This window comes from Falco peregrinus, chromosome 7 (genome assembly GCF_023634155.1).
Source record: "Falco peregrinus isolate bFalPer1 chromosome 7, bFalPer1.pri, whole genome shotgun sequence".
Taxonomy (NCBI): Eukaryota; Metazoa; Chordata; class Aves; order Falconiformes; family Falconidae; genus Falco; species Falco peregrinus.
In genome coordinates, this window is record NC_073727.1 from 32,273,413 (window position 1) to 32,294,477 (window position 21,065).

Consider the following 21,065-nt stretch of genomic DNA (forward strand, 5'->3'; position numbering starts at 1 on the left):
AACGGCAGTTTTGCACAGCATCTGTGCGGATGGTGGGGGAAAGGCACCTGCACTTGGCCAGCACCAAACCGCGCTGGGAAATCCGCACGGGAAAGCTTTTGCAGGTTCTGCCGTAGCGTTGCGGTCCTTTACTTCTATTCAGTAAAGTATTTATTTCACGTTTGGTGCCCGCTTCATTTTTTGCCCGTGTTACGCTAACAGGGGACAACCCAACAGGGCGGGCGGGCGGTGGGTGCCCCGGGGCGGCTGGGGTGAGGAGGGGTGCCGCAGGCGCGGCCAGCCCCCTCCCTTCCCCCTCAGCCCCCGCTGCGTGCCCCGGCCTGGGGGGCGGCTCCGGCCGGGGGCCCCCGCGCCCCTTCCCCGGCGCCGGCGGGGAGCGCCCTCCCCCGGCGGGGCCGCCGTGCCCCCCCGGCGCTGCGGGCCCGGCCGGTGGGGGCGGACCGCGGCTGGCCCCCGCCCCCCGGCCCCCCGCCGGCCGCCGGCTTTAAATGCGGGGCGGCGCGCCCGCAGTGGAGCTCTCGTTCTCGCACTCGCCGGCGGCCGCCATGGTCGAGGCTTTCTGCGCCACGTGGAAGCTGGTGGACAGCCACAACTTCGACGAGTACATGAAGGCGCTGGGTAGGTACGGCCGGGCGGCAGCGGCACGTTTAGGAGATCCGCAACTTTGCACCATCCTAAAAAAAGAAAATAATACACAATTTAAAAGCCCCCCCACAGCCGGAGGTGTAGGTGAGGCGTTCGCAAGGGCAGGTTTGGGCGGCTGTGCCCCGATCGGTACGGTCCATGGGGCGCACCCAGCCCGGGGGGCGGGCTGTGGTTGCGTGCGAGCCGGCCTGCTGGAGAGGGGCTCCGGGGGATGCCCCCCGGTTAGGGAGCGCGTGTGCAAGAAGGGCAGGTGCTGCCTGCAGGTAAACTGCAACCAACCAAACGCAAAGCGAATCGCTGTGCTGGGACGGTAAGGAGCTGACACCCGGAGAAGCAGGCGCTGCCGGGGCTCGCCGTGCTGCGGGGCTGGGCGACCCGGGAAGGCGCAGAGCTGCAGCGGGGGTGGGGGGTTACCTATGGATACTGCAGGTATGAGGGCACCAGCGGGGCAGAGAGCAGCATTTCACTGGGGTAGCTTGAAACAGTAGAGCGGGGGAAAAGATAACTTCTGTAACTCGGCGCGTGGCAAAAAAGATGTAAAAACCCGAATGTCTGATGGATTTCTCGTTTCCCTTGATGGTGTAGGAGTGGGGTTTGCAACGCGGCAGGTGGGGAATGTGACTAAACCCACTGTGATTATCAGCAGCGAGGGGGACAAAGTAGTGATCAGGACTCAGAGCACTTTCAAAAACACAGAAATCAGCTTTAAGCTTGGAGAGGAATTTGATGAAACTACCCCCGATGACAGAAACTGCAAAGTAAGTGAGCTCTGGGGCTGCAGTACTTTCTTTCCTCTTTCTTCCTCCCCATCCTTGCGGCTGTTATCTGCGGTAGCGTTAAAGAGAAAAAATGAACTTGCCCTACTGTTAATTGTAGCACTGTGAAGGACTGGGGGAAAAAAATAGACAAGACTGCATCTTACTTGCCTGTCTGGTCTGAAATCATGTGTTACGTTGCAGCCCCGGTCTGTCCTCCAGTGTTGGAAGAATTGTTAGCTGCCCACTTTTCTTTCCAAACATCATTTGGCTTAACTTTTTCCAGTCGAAATGGGGAAGTGCCTTTTTCCCTGCATCTCACGGGCTTAGCACAAACGTTATCCTAAAGCACATCTGAAACAGTGGTTCTTGAGAGATTGGAACTCAAAGGAAACAACTATTTTTTCGTCCTTTGACACCAACCAGAATTGTATGGAGCTCATGCTTAAAACGAGGATGATTCATGGGCTTGGCTTTAAAATGGCTGGGACTACTTTATCATTCTAGATCCACATCCATCTATTGAAGAGAATTCAACAGAATACTGCATGCTGCATGTGTGAGCAGAATCCCAAATACCCCAAATGAATGAATGTCTTTGTGTTTCTTGGTATCTTCACAGTCAGTTGTGACCCTGGATGGAGACAAGCTAGTGCATGTACAGAAGTGGGACGGCAAAGAGACAAACTTTGTGAGAGAAATAAAGGATGGCAAAATGGTAATGGTAAGTATAAAGCTCACTAATGCTCCTTCTTACATTTATCTCAAGCTTTATGAACAGATACTGTTACTTATACAGAAGCCCTTAAACTAATTGGTGGGGAAAGCTGCCAGAGATTTCTTGAATATTTGTTTTGTTTTGCATCTTTCTTTAGTGACGCCTAAAAAATCGCTAGTGGTTTTAGGCTGGCCAGCCTGTGGATTTCCAGAGTGTATATGTTCTTTCTAGAGTTTGTGTAAAAGCCCAAGAAAAAAAATAAATCCTGGTGAGCTGGAAAAGATGAAGTTCTTTATTGTATAGGCAATGAGTCTGTTGCCAGTGCTAACTTAGATTTCTTTAAAAACTTGTTTTATGTATATCCATGCATAAATAATACATAAATTACACAGAGCAAGTATTTCCCTAGGAAAATAAAATTACAATATTGTAGGAGGCAATAGCATTTTGATATTTAATAATAAAATGTGTATTCATCCTATCCTGTTAAACACTATGATAAACAGCAATTATATGAAGAAGAGTCTTGTTTTAAATTCATACTCTTTTCCTGACTCTTCGGGAACAGGAGTCTGGTGTGAATAAATGGTCTAAATATCTTATGTTGAAGGTGGCACTTCTCATGCTTCTTTGTGGCACAGATATGTAACTTTCAAAAATAAAACCTCTTCAGTTATACTAATCTATGTGACTTGATTGTCAGAGAAAACTAGTTAGCTTGTTCTCTAAATACTTCAGAGAGTATCTGTATGGATGGAGACTTCCAAATAATTAAAACCTTCAAGCATACAGCCAGTGCCACACAACGTGACAAGTGATTCAAGGGAAAATACATGCTTTGTTTTTATAAACAGCTACATGGACATATAGAAAACCTTTTCCTCTGGAATTTGAACACTCTTGAGATGCCCTGTTCCGCTTCAGGAAATACCTCCAAAACACACACTGTAGTTAAGTGTTCTGCACAACTGTAGCGACTAAAATATTTGGTAGTTCTAGCTACATAAGTGCACAGCATGCACTTACTGTAATAGAAGGTTCTCCTTAAGTGTATGGCTATGCATTATAGAATATGGTATAGAGGAGCTGGAGTTTTCGATTGCATGTTTTAAGAAATTAGATTAATGAAAATTAGAAAAATTAAACAGTCATTTCTAGCCTCGTTTTGGTAGCCTTGTAAATGTGCACTATGTGCTTCTTGGGTCTGAATGCAGCAAGGAGAAAGTTAGGTTTATTATGGGAACCATAACTAAGGTTTAAAATTTAAATTCTTTTAAAATCTCAATAATTTAGACAAATTCATTTTTCTATAAATGACATGATGTAAAACAACCTTGCTTTAGCGTAGGCTTCTTAGTATGTGTTAAGTCATTACAGAAAATGGTCCAGAATCTAACGTGTCTTGTCTTTTCCTTGGACTTGCAGACTCTCACCTTTGGTGATGTGGTTGCTGTTCGCCACTATGAGAAAGCATAGAGCTTACCTGACCTCTGTCCAGGTGCTACTTCTGCTGGATGGATTAATGTACCTGTCCGTAATTGAACGTAGCTAAAATGCACATTTATGGGGTGAAAGGTTAAAAAAGAGGGGGTTTTTTTGGGGTGTGTTTTTTTTTAAAAAAACTTTATGCCATCAAATCGGCAAGCTTGTGCTGTATAGTGAAACAGGTTAAACTTGGCATTAAATTTCTGAAACACTTGCCTTTTTTTTTTACGGTAAATGGAACATTTGAATTGTTTTGGAATGCAGATTAAATGGAAATTAAATGATTTTTTAAACCTGTGCTCTTTTTGCATTTATCAGCTAACATTCCAGTGTTCTGGAGGGAGTTGTTGAAAGTTCATTTTTCTGAGTTAAACAACCGTAAAGCATGTGTTACACAATGCTGCAGCAGCCTCTCTGTGCTGTAGAGTACACAGAGAAACAAAAAATTGCTTTCAGTCTACTTCAGTGGCTGCTTTTTGCTGGAGAAATCTAAAGCCCCTGCCTTCATATCTGTAGGCAGAGAAGAGAGAGGCTCAAGCTAGTTTCGGCACCTCTCTTCACTGGGAATTTGTTACCCAGTGCATGCTAAGGTCAATAGCTAGCCTTTGATGTGTGAGTGGGGGAAATCCTGTAGTTCTGCTTTTAATAGTTATGAGATTGATTTGCTTAAATCTTTTGTATATAAGCAAAAAAATCCACCAAAACAAATGAAGCAAAGATTAAAGTGTTTCACAAGATGGGAGGAAGGGCCAACATGATAAAGGGCAGGACTAGAGGAACCTGAAGTAAAAAGCTTATCTTTCATCAGTCTTTACTGTGGTGGAGGGAGGGGGTCACAGATGACACAAACAGTGCAAGACAAATCTGAGGCTCCCCTCCCCAAGCTGTAGTTTTATAGCTAATATATACAGGAGATAACAATTTTCACTGAGCCATTTAAAATAAAATGCTGCTTAAAAGACATAAATTAAAACCTTTAAGAGTATTTTCCTAAAAGACCAGGGTGGGGAAAACTGCTTTATGTGTCAGATTTTAGGAAAATTGAAACAGCTTGTGGGCAGCATGAAGGCTGTTTGGAGATTCCAAGTTTTCTGACACACTCAGTGGACCACATGGAGATGTAGCTGCCTACAACCTTTCAAACAAAAGCAGAGCTGGAGGTGTGGCTTTAGCTGGTCAGTACTGGGCTGGGGGTGGGTGGGGGTAGCTGCAGAGGGAGGTATGGGAAGGGTGTCCTGCCCAGCTTCTGGGCATAATGCTGTACTGTGCCATCCTTCAGATCTGGTATGTGGTGTCATGGTGTACTGGTTAAACCATGACACATGGGAAGTGGCTTCTTGCATCTCTGGATAGCTAAGATAACATGGGTAGCTCATCTCTCAGAAATTCACTCTTAACTATGGTACCTAACAAACACAAATACAAGACTTAATATTACTAATTTTATGTTTTCACAAAGAGCTGCCTGAAAGGAACATCCAAGTCTGTTTTCTCTTGTGGGGAACACTATACATCTAGAACCATTATCAATATATTTGGTGGATATTGATAGCTTTTAAAATCTGGAGCTTTTTAGCAGAGAAGTGAAACATAGAACTTGTTCCAGTGGTGTGGGGAGCTGCAGTCTCTTACGTTTTGGGCTACTTCAGCTGCTATAGAGCAAGTTATGTTTAAACAGCATCTTGTGGCCTTTGGTTTTATTAGCTTATTTAATCCTCAGCCTCAGTACCTAATATGGCTTTTATCTGCCTCCCCTCCATTGCTGCCTGTTCACCCACAGGTGCATTCACCACATGACTGTCCTCCCCAGCCACCCCTTCTCAGGAAGGTGGGAGCAGCTGCTTTTCCTTCATCGTTGGGGAAAACAGACTTGGGTCCTCAGTACTGGCATTCATCCTCACAAGTCATTTGTGGGGTCATGACTTAAATAAGGTTTTTATTAAACACGAGGAAAGGAATGCAGAGAGAGATTGTTAAGACTTGTACAAATAAATGCTGAACAGCCAGTACTTTACATTGCAGCCACTTTTAAACAAAGGCTACTTTTCCCTGCATATCTGTTCTGTAAGTCACATGAAACCATCATGACGCTTACTGGAGAAATCTTTTGCAGTTCTAAAGATAAAACAATATGAATGTCAAAGAAGGGAATGTGGAGAAACTGCCTGTGAAGGGCCTGTGGCAGTGCTCGGAGGAGTGGAAAAGTGAGGCAAGTACCCACACAAGCAACTTCCAGTTGCTGATAAAGTGGCTTTGCAAAGCCCTGGAAAGCAGATCTGAACAGCGCAGCACAGGGAGCAGTGAGGTGTTTGGGGCAGTTACGGGACCCATGAAGTTACGACACAAAGACTTCTTCCTCACCAGAAACTGACTTTGCAATAAACAGCAGCTCCACTACCATAAAGCCTTAGCGATGGAGCAATGTATTTACAATAGGCCTCAGCATTTTCCTTAAGCTGTATGAAAGGTGCACTTGACGGCATACTTCATCAGCTTTTTGAATTTTAAAGCATGTTAGGTAACTAGGATCCATTTTCACGTGTACACCGTGAGAAACCTTCCCTCCAAGAGATACTGGAGACTCCTGCGAGGTGCCCGAGTGCAGCCCGCTCGGGGCAGGGTTAGGCTGTGCGCCAGGGCTGCCGGCACAGCACCGGTGTTTCACGCCCCAGCTCCGCCGGACAGTAGCACTGGCGGGGCCACGGCTGCTTCTGGTGGAAATGATTTTCAGCCACTGGTCCCAGCCCTCCTCACTGGATCCCAGGGCTCGAATGGACTGCCCCGCTGGGTGCCACAGGCCGAGCGGGACGGGGACTCCCGCCCTCCCCCCTCACCTTCCTTCGAGGCTGCCTCGAATCTGCCGGGGCCCCGAATGCCGCCCTGCCCGCGGGCAGGCTGGCTCCTGCGAGGTCCTCAGCGTCTCAGTGCTGTCCTAGGGATGGCACCTCCCGAAGGCCACCCCGACCCCCGGCACGGCCGGCTGAGACGACAACAGCTGCCCCGCTGACCCCCAGGGCGGCGGGGCCCCGGCCCGGGGCGGCTTTAGGGTTCCCGGTCGTGCGGGCGGGGCGCGGCGGCGGCTTCCGGCAGCCCCGGGGAGGCAGCGAAGGGCCGGGGCAGTCACAAGCCGCCCCGGGCTCGCCCCTTTCCTCCGCGCCGGGGCGGTCACATGAGCAGCCGTCGACGGGCAGGGCGCTCCCGGCACGGCCAACATGGAGCTGCGGGGAGGACGCGCCGCCCTCTCGGCCCTCGGCCTGGTGCTGCTCTGCTCCGCGCTGCGGGCGGCGCCGGCCGGGCCGCAGCCCCGCGCCGCTGTGGGTGAGTGCGCCGGGGCGCAGCGGCCGAGCGGAGCCGCCCCCGCGCCCGGTGACGCTGGGCTGGGGCCCGGCTGGGGCCGCCGGTGGGGGCCGGGCAGGCGGCTGACGCGCTGCCCGCGGGCAGCAGCTCTCCCGGCGGAGGGGGGCACCGCCCGCCCCTCCCGCTGCCGGCGGCGGGGAGGCCCGCGGGAGCTGCCCCCCCCCCCCCCCCTTCGCGCGGTGGCCCGCACGTAGGCTGCTGCGCCGGTATTCCATGCCCCACACGGCAGCAGCTTCACGTCCCTTTTAGATAAGTAAATACATGGCTATTCTGGCGTGGGGTGACGTGGAGTTTATATTTAGCTAGCCGGGGCAGGCTGGTGTGGCGGGCGAGGTGAGCCCTGGCCGGCCGGGACTTGGGTGTGACCACCCGGGCCGTGGGCTGCACACGGCAAACGGGGCAAACGGGGCCCGTGGCTTCTGCGCGGCCAGCGCTCGCACACATGCCCTGCACGCTGCAAGCCATCTGTGGTGCGTAGTCCGAAGCGGTTCCACAGGGTGTTCATTCCCCGTGACTCGTGCGTGCCTCGCACCAAGTACACGGCAGTGTCCAGGAGTTTGTCCATCTCCTGTTGGTAGAGTCACGGTTTTGCAGATTTCGAAGCTCGCTGCTGGTCATTGCTTCCTGAAATAAAACTCCACAGGGTCCGGCTGTGTGGGAAGTGAGCATGTGACCTTGGAGAAAAATCAATTTGTATCTGTCCTGGTTTCACAACCCTAACCCCCTATACACTGTGCCATTCCCAAGCACTTTGAAACTGACAGAAAGGAATTACTTTTGTTTTACTTGAAACCTGAAGACTGGTTTTTCTAATAGGAGCTTGTTCCCCATGTTTCTATAGTTCTCGACTCCTTGCAGTGGTAAGTAGCAGTGGCTGAGAATGTGCCAGCCTGAAAAGTAGTGAGTAGGTAAGGCTGACACCTCTCTCTGGTGAGAAGCCCAGTCCCTTTGCTGCTACAGCTGCTGGCGATTAGAAGAGCTTTGAAATTTTTGCAGGCATGCTGTTTCTTGCCTTTCTTTCTAGACCATGATCTTTTTGTAGTAGCTTCCTGCCAGGGGAAGTCTAGAGAAATAATTAAAATGCAACTCCCTCTCTTTTTCAGGTGAAGTGGAGAAGTTCTTCTACCACCTCTTCTACTCTCCAGTTTCCAGACTGCTATTAAGGAAAAGGAGTTGATATTCCAGTCCCTACCAACCTCCATTTTTTTTCCTGCTGAATAGCTTAAACCTATGCCTCTGCTTTCAGTTTTTCTAAGCAGACTACGCAAAGAACTTGTCAGGAATGCAGAACTTTCCCACACTTACCAGAAGGGCTAATCAGCAATTTGTTAAATTTCTTCTCCTTTTCAAAACTTGGAAGAGGAATAGCAGTAGACAAACTGAAGCGAACTTTGCATTACCCGTGTATATCCAGTTCAAATGCAAATAATGCATTTTCTTTAATCTTTGTTTTCTGAAAACAGGGCAGTTCTGGCATGTATCTGACCTACATTTAGATCCGACTTACCACATTACCCCTGACCGCACCAAAGTTTGTTCTTCTTCCAAAGGAGCCAATGCCTCCAACCCAGGCCCTTTTGGAGACTTTTTGTGTGATTCTCCATATCAACTTATTTTGTCAGCATTTGCATTCATGAAAGATTCAAAACAACAGGTTTCGTTCATGATTTGGACAGGGTAAGTGTTCAAGCCACCCTGCAGTTAAAGCTTTTAACAACTGAATAACCATATAGTGCAGTGATTCACAAGTTTATATTTGCACCAGCCATTCTGAATTCAGTATCTCACAAATGCTACTCTTAAATAGTCCACTATTTAAGTATTAATAGACCACTAAAGTGGTCCAAATGGCTAATAAGCAGAAGACTGAGTGAGAGTATAGGACCTCAGGAACAGATTTTGATCTCTGTAATCATTTCTGGATCTCATTGGACTGTTCATTAGGACATTTACCACATGACTGTATTGGTGTAAGTTAATAGAAATGGTGTGGGGAGGGTGGGAAGTGGAAAAAGCAAAAAGAAGGGTCAGAAGAATAACTGGCTGGAATGAATTATTGTGGGAGGTATTGGATTTTGTAGGTCTTAAGGTTATTACATTTAAAGCATGTCCCTTTTTAGAAGATACCCTTTAACTATATTTTATTTGGCTCTGTAAGAGGTAACTAGAATCAAGCAGTACTATAGCTTGTGCTTTTTTTAAAAAAAGTGTATAAAATTACCTTTCGGGTTTGGTGCCTGTATGAATTCCAGATCAGGGCTGGGGCGGGGAGGATAACAGTGTTACAGATGTTGATTACTATACTCATAGCTGCATGTGTTTCTAAAGAGTGTGGTTTCACAGTCCTTCATTGCAGTATTTTGGATGTGTGCAGTCCCACTGTTGAATAAAATGTTTTCCTTATTAGAAAATGGGTGTAATATTACTCTCTCTCAGACACAGGTGTTACCTGTGAGGCTTTTTATGCCTTAGCAGTGGGACTGGAGAAGTGTGAAAGGGAGGCACAGGAATAACTTGATAATACCATGCCCTGTTACTTTCTAGGTATTCAGAAAAGATAGGATTAATTTACTCGTCTGCTATAGCAAAATTCTCCATTCTACCATCACATAATTTTTTATGGTATACATTGATGGGTAATTTATCAAAGTGTTTGTGAGAACTAGTTTGTTTATCAATGATGGGGTCTCTTTTGCTGGAAGATTATGCATGTTATGCCTCTTAATTTTGATGGGGAAAGAGTGTTGAGAAATACAAATATGAAAACTAGTGATTAATTTATTTCACATACCTTATTGTACTTCATTTTCAACAGGATGTTGTTAAAAGTGGAAAAATAAACTTGTAATGTTGTGCAGATGACAGAAGATATATAACCCAAACTGCACAGGACCTCAGAATGATGAAGTTGAATTAATTTAATTTCTAAGAAATCTTAGTTATGATAAATGTGAATCATAGGATATACATTAGTCTATTTGTGTGTGGTTTTTTTTTTTTTAAAAAGCCTTTGCAGAGAGCCTTTCAGGCAATTCTGTGATTTTAGTTAAGTCTGTGGTCATATTACATGCTAGAATGTAGATGTGTTTGCAGAATGTTTTGCCTTTCCTTGTCCTGCTAATAAACCTTCGTTAATAAAGCCTTTTCCTTTTTCAGAGATAGCCCTCCTCATGTTCCTGTAGGAGAACTCTCCACAAAGTTGGTCATTAACATCATTGGCAATATGAGTTCTACAATTCGTAATTTCTTTCCAGATCTTCAGGTTTTCCCAGCCTTGGGCAATCATGACTACTGGCCACAGGTGAAACAAGTTAGAAAGTTGTTTGTATTTCATACTGAGTGTGTTTCTAACCCCCTTAGAAAGCAGGTGTTAAAAATAACTCCTGTTAAATTTGTGTAACTATTATTCTCGAAACAGTATTCTACAATTCTCCACTTAGCACTTTAAAATTATAAATAGTTTCAATCAAGAACAGAAAGTACATCTCTCTCTCTGTGTTAAGTTACCCCAGAAAACGTTGATGGCAGGTGAAATCTGTACCTTGCCTGAGGCCATGCAAATTTACTGCTCATGGCTTAGAACCACCAGGTCTCATCACAGTTAGTACACTTGTTTTTTTGTTGCTGCCTGTCATGCATGTGTGTACGATAACTTAGTCTAACAGAAATTACATCCTTAATGGATCTGTGAGACCGTGGTAAGATTCAAGGCCAGCTGAAAGGCCTACTGGAAATCTGTCTGCTGACATCACTGTGTTTTTTTAATCAGACTAATGGCAGAGTTTTTGTAATGTCCCATAGTTTTGCCACAATTATTAAAAACGTATGTTTTTTTTCTCTCCTTATTGGACACTTAAAATATTTGCATTGATGATTTACTGGGTATATGGGCCATTGCAGCTGAGGACAGTGCTTTTATTACATTCAGTGTTCTGCGAATATTGTTTTTGGCGTAGCTCAAAAGTAAACAGTTGCTTAATGTGTCCTTTAAAGCGTGTTGCAGGTTGATCTGGCAGCACACAGGACTGAGAAGCAAAATCTGTCATTGGATCTGAGGGGATCGGAAGGGATGTGGAATGGGCCAACTGAAATCTTTTGTTTGAAATGCCTAATGGGAATTGAGTAACACCCCTTCACAGCCCCAAAGACTTCTACTCCAGCTTTCTGTGTTACTTATTAGGCCTATCAGTGTATATCTTGGTGTAATAGGTGATTGTATCATTGCTGGAGTAAGTGATTCCCAAATCGGGGAGTAACAGAAGTGCTCAGAGAGGGGAAAGGGAAATGTGGGAGACAAAGTATGAGTTAAATGTATCGTGGAAGTGTGGGTGTGCAAACCAAGCTGGGATTTCAGCCTCTTGTGTTCTTACTCTGGTAGTACAGCTTCAGCTTGTCATATGCACTGACAGGGGGCCAGGCTGGTTCAGCAGTAACCACTGGTAAAGTTTTTGATAAGCAGCAACTTAACTGAAGTCTCATTCAGTGTTTTGTTCTACTTTTTTTTTTTAAATCTTAACAGATCATAGTTGTCATTCAGCACTCTGATACAAAAGAAAAAAACCTGTATACAGTAGCCTTGTAGGCAAAGAACGTAGTGACTTTTCCAACAAATATGAGTTTTGTTTGTGAAATTAAACCTGATGATAGAAGTAAGGTGATACGGAGAGGCAGATGGGCAGCAAATCGTATTTTGAAGCAGGCTGCTGTTTGAATTATTGTGATAGTTCTCTCTGCACAAAACCACACAGGCGTGTTTCTGTCATACTTTGCTTTGAAGTGGCAGGCTTTACCAGCACTCAGAACTGGCATACTTTTCTGTTACTGTTTGAAAAAGACCATGGGATCAGAAATTCCCCACTATGGGGTCATTTCAGGTTGTTGGGTTATGTGTTGGGTTTTTTTGCTGTTGATGACATTTCTGTTTTTCATATGGATGTGCTTGGCAAATGAGTGGAAGTGGTGTGCAGCAAGCCACACACTGTAGGGTGTTCCAGAGCAAGTGTGAAAGCTGTGCACTCACCGTGCACCAAAGAATTTTATTGCTTTCTATTGTGTTCTGACCTGACTGTCTTAACAATTTAACGCTCTTGGGTGATTTTTCCTGCAGAGCCTATTAAAAATACTACCCAGATTAATCAAGCATTGGGATACCTTTCAGATCTTATATTGTGACCTCAGTCTTTCTGCATAGTCTTACTTTGTTTCACATCCTTGCCGCTGCTTAAATTCCTGAATTCCAAACCACCTTCAGTCCATAACATGGCCTCTTATCTGAGATTAGGTTTTGCTGTGTCTGTTAGTGACTGTTAGCTCTGGCTGAACTGCTATGGCTCAAAGCTTTCTTAATAACTGGTATCTGCGCACTGCAAGCAACAAATGTCTGAACACACTTCTGATGGCACTGCTCCTAGACAGAGGCTTAGCGCCTAAGCCTCTAATAACACAGGTTTAGTTTCAAAGATCTTAGAAAGGTCAAATTTTATGTTTAGGAAAACATGCAATGTAATACTGTTCCTATTTTTTTACCTCTTTTTTTCCTTCAAGCACCAAGAATCCAAGCAGGTATTTTAGGAAACACAAGGACAGCCTGGGATCTTCCTGTGAGGGTTAGATGAGAGCATGGCTCTTACCAGTCTGTGGTGCCTGAGCATTGCTTGGCTGAGACAGAAGAGTGCTGCAGTCCTAATCGGAGCTGGTGGGAGAAAACACTGAAAAAACTCTTCTGCTTTAAATGCTTTGTTATTAGAACTGCAGGACATGGAAATACTTGTGAATTTCACTGGCATGTTTCTGAGGTCTGTAGTGGAGTTTTGGGGATCTGCTATGAACCCCCAAGTTGTTTGAAAGATTCACCTTCTGTAAAAGAAGCTTATGTTCAAGCTTTTCCTCCAAGACACTTTATTTATAGACTTTGAGTCTTCAGTTTACATATTTATTATTTTTGCAGAATGTATCGTTTTCCACTCTGCTGTGCTTCTAAGGCTTGAAATGTTTCTGATGCTAGTTTATCGATGCATTAACAAGGCCATGCCATCAGTTCTGACTAAGTTCAGGCATTTGTTTCTGGTCAGCAATACTGGATGTTCATAACATTTTTTGTTTCTTGAGTTCCTCCTGGTGATGGCTGGATACACTCACGTGTTCTGCAAGAGGTCAGGTGGGATAATTTAGTGACTTTTTGTCTGTACGTGTGAATGCTAAGACTTAGGCAGGTTCTGCTCCCTCACAGGATCAGCTTCCTGTAACTACCAGTGAAGTTTACAATGCTGTAGCAGATTTCTGGAAACCTTGGCTAACAGATGAAGCAGTCAACACCTTCAGAAAAGGTAAAATATGCCAGTAATGCCTTGTAAAGCTCAGGCTTAGAGAACTAATGTCTCTATAGATTTGTACCGTTTGTTTAGCAAAGCCTTGTAGGGTGAATCACCACAATGGATTATTTGTAATGCTTCTCTTGGAAGAAGTTACGTGTCTTTTTGAATATCAGTGCTTATCTTCAGGGTACGTTTATTCTTTTCTGATGCAATAGTTCTTGCTTCTTGTAACATGTACAGTATTATTTGCTTTGTACCGATGCATGTGAAATACCTTCCTGCCTTCAAGATCTTATAATACTTTTTAGGTAAAGGCATATGATGCACATGAAAACTTAAATTTGGTTGTAAAAAATTGATGAAATGTTATTTTTCTTTTGACACTATATTTGATACTGTATATTGAATAGGCACATATTTGTTCAACTTACGATAGCACATAGTCTTGGTGATTATACTGTTAATTGCATCATATTTGTGCCCAACTTACTAAACTGGGAGAATATTGATATCCTAATTATGATTTTTCTTTTTAGCAAAGGCATGAAAAGTCCAACCCCATTTCCAATCCACTCAAATGTTAGGGATTTGGAAGTTTAACTTGTATTTTTGTGTCCTGAATGAGAAGGAACTCTGTCTAAGAGTGAAAGTAGAAACTCAGACAGGAAAAATAAAACTCAAAAGGGCAGACCTTAAGTTAAGGTATATTGTTATAGCGCTGTTGCTATGGCTCCTTTGAAGTCTGTGAACTATGAAATTGCACCCATTGAAGAAGCTCTGTATGTCATGGAGAGTTGTAGGAGCTTGGATTGAAAAACTTTATTTTTACTTTTCATCATAATTCTGGTCTGAAGTTAAATGACTTTCAAAGTACAAGGCTGCTAAATTCAGACATTTCTTCCTGGAGGAACCTATGTGTTTGCAGTATTTCAAGAAATGTGGACTTTTTAACAATTACTGCATTTCTCGGTGTGGAAGAGATGTTACAGGGCACTTCTTGCATGTCAGTTGAATAATTACGTCTGAAAACTGTCACATAAACAGACAAATTACAGGCAAAAAATCAGTGTCAACTTCTACTAAAATGTTGCTAAAAAGAGAATCTTAAGATCTTCTGTTATGATGAGGTGGTGCATGGTTTGAATAAACATGTCGTATTCTGTTTTACTAGAAAGAATAAGGCTGGGTATTTTGTCAGTGCTGTACATTCATTCTAAAGTTGTGTTTTGAAGCCTTTAATTTTTCAGATTGTTGGTCTTTTTTTCACAGGTGGCTTCTACACACAGCTGTTTGAATCCAGTGATAGCTCTCAACCACTCAGGATAATCAGTCTGAACACAAATTTATATTATGGCCCCAACAGTGTAACTGTGAATATCACTGACCCAGCCAACCAGTTTGCTTGGCTGGAAGGAATACTAGAAACCTCTTTACAAAAGAAGGAAAAGGTAGGGGCTATGAATGGAACCCATCAGCCTTATTTGTCTAAACTTTGAAAATAAAAGAAGTAAGAGACGATGAAAATACAAACTATTCTAAAATAATATTAATGCTTCCAAAGACACTGCAAACCCAAAATTTCATTTTTTAGTAAAACTTTCTTGAATATGTACGGTACACTACAACAATTAATAAAATAGTTGAATGCAGTTTCTCAAATTACACAGTAAAATGTCTTTTCTTTCCTACCATGTAAAACCACAAAACTTAGCCAAGCTGCAGCAATTGCTATGATTTGAGTGATATAATAAATTGTCATATAATAATCAGGTTTGGAAGTAAGGTTAAAAATTGTTGGCTTGTGTTTGCTTGATTGGTGCAGTGATCGGATCTTTATCTGACTAGAAGAAGTATTTATTTGGAAACACGTTTACATTTTGCTATGATGTTGTAATTTTAAAAAAATATTATATAATAGTTGTGAGAAAGGAGAGATTTCCTTTCCTTATAAAATCCTGCAGCATAGCATATTAGTTGGTGTGTATGTTTAGAACAAAGTCTTGACCTCAGACAGAGGGGTTTTAACCGGTTCTTCTGTGTTTCTGGTGACTGGCCATGCAGACTTTGTAGTATTCTAACGTAAGTTTTACTTAGTCTCCCTTCGAGATGCCAAGTGATAAATCTCATCCTAGTAACTGATTTTTTCAATTGCAATAATGGATCAAATTTTCCTCTGGCCTAAAATTACACGTAGATTTATCAGAACTTTTTCCCAAGAATACAGTGAATTTGCTAAAAAAATAAAATAAGTAAATACATATTATTTTTTCTCATTATGAATTTAACATTCTTACTCTTTGTATTTTGTGTAACAAAAGTGTTGTGATTCTAAGACAGCATTATTATGAAATTGTGGCAACCATTTCTGAGGTACAGCTAGAAATGTAAGTTTCAAATGAAGGTGCTAATTGTGCTTTCTGTATCTAATTCCTTAGGTATATATAATAGGACATGTGCCAATAGGATACTTGCCATATGCAAGGAATACTACAGCTATCAGGGAGCATTACAATGAGAGACTGGTAAAGATTTTTCGCAAATACAGTAGTGTTATTGCGGGGCAGTTTTTTGGACACACACATAGAGATAGTATCATGGTCCTCCTGGATGAAGAAGGTAATGATGCTTGTTGAATCCTTCATCTTTTTGTTCTTGATTAAAAGCAAATTAATACTTTCTTGCATGTTGTTACTAATCAGCCTCTGTTATAAATAATTGGAAAAGCGAAATAGGAAATACTGCTATTCATCTACAAGAGTTCAAGCCTTATGCGCTCCCTTTTTTTTTTTTCCCAAAGAGAACCTTGCAAGGCAGAATGTCTTGTTTTGTTGAAGTTAGAAGAGACTCCCCAAGCTTCCTATTTTTTTTTTTAATGAATGCTTATGCCTAGACAAGAATTTCTAGTCTTTCCTCACTGCTCCCTCAGTGACATGGGCAAATTATACTAGCCAGTTGCTATTGTGTAATGTGTCAAAGGGAATGTTCTCAGGCCAACTAGACATGCTCTATGTTCTTGTGTTTCCTGCATCATTACTGTGCCTCTCTGCTGAGTTCCCTGCTGCTTCAAAGTTAATTAAGATAAGGGTAGCAGGAGGCAGGGGAAAGAAAGTCTTTGCCTGTTGCATCTCTTAGATCAGCTAATTTTTCTTCAAGAAAAGCACCCAGGTTTGGAAATGCTGTTTGTTGCTTTGAAATCCCTTAATTTTAAGCATGGACATGGCCATGTAGAGCACTCTTAACATCTCTAATAGAAGATCTCTAACAAGTAACTGGTTAAATATTTGTGTCTGTACCATAGAACAGTGAGAGGTCCATTGCTTTGGTTTGTGTAAAACACCCAAATATTAATTGGCTCTTTATCTATATTTTATATGAACTCATAAAAGCAATGGCCAAAATGCTGACCGAGGTTACTGTATTCTAAATAATTTACCTTTTCACATGGCATTATCATGGTATTAATCTTCAGTTAAAAGGACTCCAACCCCAGTGAAAGAAGTGGCTTTTTTTTTTTTTAATGGTATTCAAGGCAGTCTTATACCTATATATTTTTTTACCTTGTCCCATTTGTCCATGAAATCATCACTTCTACTGCAAATTTCATTGAAGACAGAGTGATCTTGGTACTTTTTCATTACAGTTTGCATGTGCAAGTAATGGCTTCCAAATTGTTTTAATAATTTTACATCTTTTGACAGAATTTAAACAGTGACATTGCATGCAAATGTATGTAAATACAGTTTGTGTTTATCTGTACAGCTTCAGGCTGTCTTCTACTTGTACCATTTTCCTCTTGACAACATTCTAGACAATTCAAGATAAATATAATATTGTAGCCAACATCAGTGTACTGAAATACAGAGCTCAGTTTTATCTTCTCCAGAAGAATCTACTGATTTCCAAGCTTTCAAAGCTTCTGCTTGTATGTGGAGACTGACCTTGTGACTTCACTGCTGTGATGCCATCAGAGAAAGGAATAGTTAGGGCTTCTTTTTTGTTCCACAGAGAGCCTTTCAATATACTTACCTGCATATTCTGGCTAATTAAGACCTCCGTATGTCCTCATGTTTCAGTTGCTGTAAAGATCGGTGTTCACATACTAGGTGCTGGGCTAGTCTAGATGTGTGAAGTCAGGGTCAGGTGATGGTATCCTGGTGTTTCTAATAACATCATAAATACATAAAGCAGCATGTAAAATATAACATGGAGACAGCAGCTAAAAGTTTCGAATATTTCTTCAGTAGAAATACGCAAAATACAGAGACCTTACATATAGGCAAGACCATTTTGCACAGGTAGTTGAATTAGTGGGAAGCCTCTAGTATAGACAGAACGATACACACAGGAATCTGTACTGTGGTATTTTATGCAGATTTTATTCTATCCAGTGGATGTGTAGGAGGACTTCACAGTAATACAGCTAATCCAAGGAAAATAAATACTAAATGCACCTAAGTGTGGTGCTTGCTGTGTTGGTTTTCTACAAAAACAGTTGTTTGAGAAAGAAATGATTGAAAGGAAACTGTGTCCTCACCTTCTCTCTTCCTGCAGAAAAGCCAATAAATTCCTTGTTTGTGGCACCTGCTGTAACCCCAGTGAAGAATGTATGGCAAATGGAATCCAATAACCCTGGTGTCAGATTGTATCAATATGATCTTCTTGATTATAGCTTGCTGGTAAGTAAAGATTTTAAAGCATTGTTTAAGACTTTATATATAGTATCACTAAAAATTACAGTGAGATCTCAGCCTTTGTAGTATTATGGATACTGGGGGAACTTCGGTGCTTACTCATGTTTTTTTTCCTGGGCAGAGGAAAGGAAATCTGAAAGAGAACTTGGTCAGTCTTTATGTACCTGCAGGACTACTCAGTACTTCCTGTTCTCTATGGGATATTCTTATGATGTAGAATCAAAGATAGTCAGAAATTTTCTGGGCAGAATCTTTAAACTATTTGTAGGGAGCTCTTCAAGGGTGAAAAACGTTCATCTAGTTCTGGGCTTGTTACATACCGGTGTTGTTCGCTGGTAATAGCCTGAGCTTTGGGATGCAGTCCATGAAATGCTTCTTAAAGGGTGTAGAAGACCAGATGAAGAAAAGCATTTTTAACCATGTGATGTCTTTCATAATCATGCACCTTCCAATATAGAGTTTATGCTATTTATGGGAAATTACAGACAAATGTAGAAGGAAAAAAGTAGAGTACTTCTATTCTGTGGTCTCGTGTGATTTTTAGAGATAAATTGAGTCCTGTATGATTATTTTGGCTGTGAATGACTTGGATATTCTCTCTGTAGTTCGGGATAAAATCTTGACCTGGCTGAGTTCAATGACAACATATCCTGCAGCTTGACTGGGTCTGGGGTTTCTTTCTGGAGGCCTGTGCTAATACCAGCTGCTCCTTTCTTGTGCAGATTTTACTCCTGCATCTCCATCTCTCCCTTTCCCTTGAATTCTCCCTGAGCAATTCTTTTTCTGTCCATTCTGCCCCTCAAGCAATGCTTGCAGAAAAGAAGGTTCTGTTTCTCGCCCTTTTGCCCCAGTCCTAAAGCAGACATGAGCATAGTGGAGTTTGGTTTACGGTTTGGACAGGAAAGACCTCTTAACACTGCCAGTGCTGCCTTTTGTGGCTCCTTTTTCTTCTCCTCCCCATCCCCCCACCATTACCGCACTGCAAGTACCAGCTTTGGGTGTAAGCCCAGCTCTTGGGGTGGGACGTGACCTTCTATTCAGTTGTGAATAATGAGGAGTGACAGCTTCCTAATCAATAGATCACTCTAGAGACTTAATGAAGCAGGGAAGAAAGCAATACAGCCGTGCCTATTTTTTCTTTCTTTTTTTTTTTTTTTAACTGTAGGATCTTTGGCAGTTCTATTTGGACCTCAGAGACGCCAACGAGAAAAATGAATCAAACTGGAAATTAGAATACGTCCTAACTAAAGCTTATGGCATTGAAGACTTGAAGCCAGAAAGCCTATATGAAATGGCCAAGCAGTTGTCTGTGCCACATAGCACACTGTTTGAACAGTATTACAGTAACTTCATTGTGAGTTATGACAAAACCATTGTCTGTGAAGAGGGGTGCAAGACATGCCAAATATGTGCAATCCAATATTTGGATTACCTCTCGTACACAGATTGTATCAATCGGGAAGCAACGTGGAGATGAAGTGTCCGTGCAATTTATGCTGATACTGACTCTAGCCTGTGATTTAAAGAGACTGCTCATCCTGTCACTCAAGCACTGACGTGCTGACAGGCACTCTGTGGGACTTCTCTGAATTTCAGGGGGACAATAAATCTCCCTAGACCTTTCTTCCTGTAAAAATGTATTCCTTCAACATCTACATAAAAGCTCATTGGCTATGTAATAGTGGCCAAATACTTTGCTGTTGTATCAAGTGTCCCATACCATCCACAACAGGCATCCCAGTATATGGGAACAGAAGTTACTCAATTCTTTGGAAATCCAAATCTCTCTTCTCAGGGTCTGTAAACATAGGCAATCCCATTTCAGGCATGGGATTGGTATAGGGGCAGGTTTCAACCATCTGCTGTCACAATTTTCAAACTTTAATCTGCAAAACCTGGATTTGCTGAGACTGGAGTGCAGTTATGTTATTGATGTGATGCCAGTATTTGATATCTCCCTGTGCCGAGATTCCTTTTCCTTCTTAACCCCTTAAACCCGCCTCAGCTGAAACCTGCCTCTGCTTGGGGGCATTTTCTAAGGATGGCATGAAAGTGACATAATGGAATACAAACCTCCATCCTGTAAATACTTAATGCATTTTTGTTCAGAATGTGTGTGTTTTTCCAGCACAAAGTGCTTTTTTCTTATGTTAGAGACATACACTTTGATACTGGTATCAAGCAGTCTCCTGGTACGAGATTTTGTGGCAGGCCATAGATCAGGTTTAAATTTATCAGTGTCACTAATTAGACGTAGCATATACATTCTCTATGCAGCACAGGTAAGCATGCCCTTGTCATGGTGTGCCTCAGGTTTCTTTTTTCATAGAGCAGTCTAGTTCTTAACATGAAGATTATCACATGTATGAATTCACAACTGCAGCAACCACTTTTTCCTCTTCTTGTGACTAAATGTGTGCACAAGATGGTAACATGAAGAAGGCCTTTTATCTAGAAGGACCTTTACCCATTTTTCTGTCACGTCAAGAAATACACTTCTGGAACCTTTGGTCAATATAATACTATACGGACTCTACTCTAGGTAATATTGTTTCAGAGTTCCTGCAGCTGTAGAAATAGTTATGTGACAAATCCAATTGCTAACTGTTTATTTTCATGAGATTAAAGTATTTACTGTAGCTGTTGAGGAACTTTCTGGTTTTGTTTCTACTTGAGCATGAAATATTTAGCAGAATATTTCCGGACAGATTTTCTAAGTCTGCAGTATTCACAACTGTAGATGCAGATACCTCAGATTTGTCATGCATCAATCATCCACAGAGGAAATGGTTGGTTTGTTAAATTTGCATTCAGAAATAAATCCTCCAGTGGCACTAATACTTAGAAATACCATTAATAACACACTGTAGGCAGTCCTGTATTTTAAATTCTGTGCTTGGAGAGAGTATAGTGGGCATGTGAACCCTTCAGAGCTATTTGCTCTGGCTGATCTCCAATGTATCTGGGTTGTAAATAACCTGAACTAACGTGGGTTTGGTACAGACTGTGACTGTGAGGAAGTACCAGAAAGTTTCAGTGTTGAAAGCTGATGATTCCCTCTGTGTTGGATGTATTTCTTTGTTGTGTTTTTATTCGTTAA

General features: G+C 42.6%; 2 protein-coding genes across 3 annotated transcripts; both read left to right on the forward strand.

Moving 5' to 3' along the window:
* Nucleotides 1-463: 463 nt before the first annotated feature.
* FABP7 (fatty acid binding protein 7) lies at nt 464-3,901 on the forward strand. The gene is made up of 4 exons (XM_005242156.4): nt 464-618; nt 1,231-1,403; nt 2,023-2,124; nt 3,544-3,901. The coding sequence occupies exons 1-4, from the start codon at nt 489-491 to the stop codon at nt 3,592-3,594; spliced, it is 456 nt and encodes a 151-aa protein (XP_005242213.2). The 5' UTR covers nt 464-488; the 3' UTR covers nt 3,595-3,901.
* Nucleotides 3,902-6,682: 2,781 nt separating this feature from the next.
* SMPDL3A (sphingomyelin phosphodiesterase acid like 3A) lies at nt 6,683-20,604 on the forward strand. 2 transcript variants are annotated; one of them, XM_055810472.1, is made up of 8 exons: nt 6,683-6,921; nt 8,424-8,637; nt 10,117-10,261; nt 13,190-13,286; nt 14,544-14,722; nt 15,710-15,890; nt 17,826-17,950; nt 19,131-20,604. In XM_055810472.1, exons 1-8 carry the CDS (start codon nt 6,816-6,818, stop codon nt 19,440-19,442), a joined length of 1,359 nt encoding a protein of 452 aa, XP_055666447.1. In that variant the 5' UTR covers nt 6,683-6,815; the 3' UTR covers nt 19,443-20,604. The 2 variants fall into 2 exon arrangements, with proteins under 2 accessions (XP_055666447.1, XP_055666448.1); XM_055810473.1 differs by having other exon boundaries at nt 6,786-6,921; nt 8,064-8,637.
* The last annotated feature ends 461 nt before the right edge of the window (nt 20,605-21,065 follow it).

Excerpts from the sequence above, each read along its gene's own strand:
- FABP7 (XM_005242156.4), top strand. The coding sequence starts at position 489 with ATGCGGGGCGGCGCGCCCGCAGTGGAGCTCTCGTTCTCGCACTCGCCG. Across the intron at positions 619-1,230 it reads CGAGTACATGAAGGCGCTGG|GAGTGGGGTTTGCAACGCGG; the intron begins GTAGGTACGGCC and ends TTGATGGTGTAG. Across the intron at positions 1,404-2,022 it reads CCGATGACAGAAACTGCAAA|TCAGTTGTGACCCTGGATGG; the intron begins GTAAGTGAGCTC and ends GTATCTTCACAG.
- SMPDL3A (XM_055810472.1), top strand. The coding sequence starts at position 6,816 with ATGGAGCTGCGGGGAGGACGCGCCGCCCTCTCGGCCCTCGGCCTGGTG. Across the intron at positions 13,287-14,543 it reads AGTCAACACCTTCAGAAAAG|GTGGCTTCTACACACAGCTG; the intron begins GTAAAATATGCC and ends TTTTTTTCACAG. Across the intron at positions 15,891-17,825 it reads GGTCCTCCTGGATGAAGAAG|AAAAGCCAATAAATTCCTTG; the intron begins GTAATGATGCTT and ends CTCTTCCTGCAG.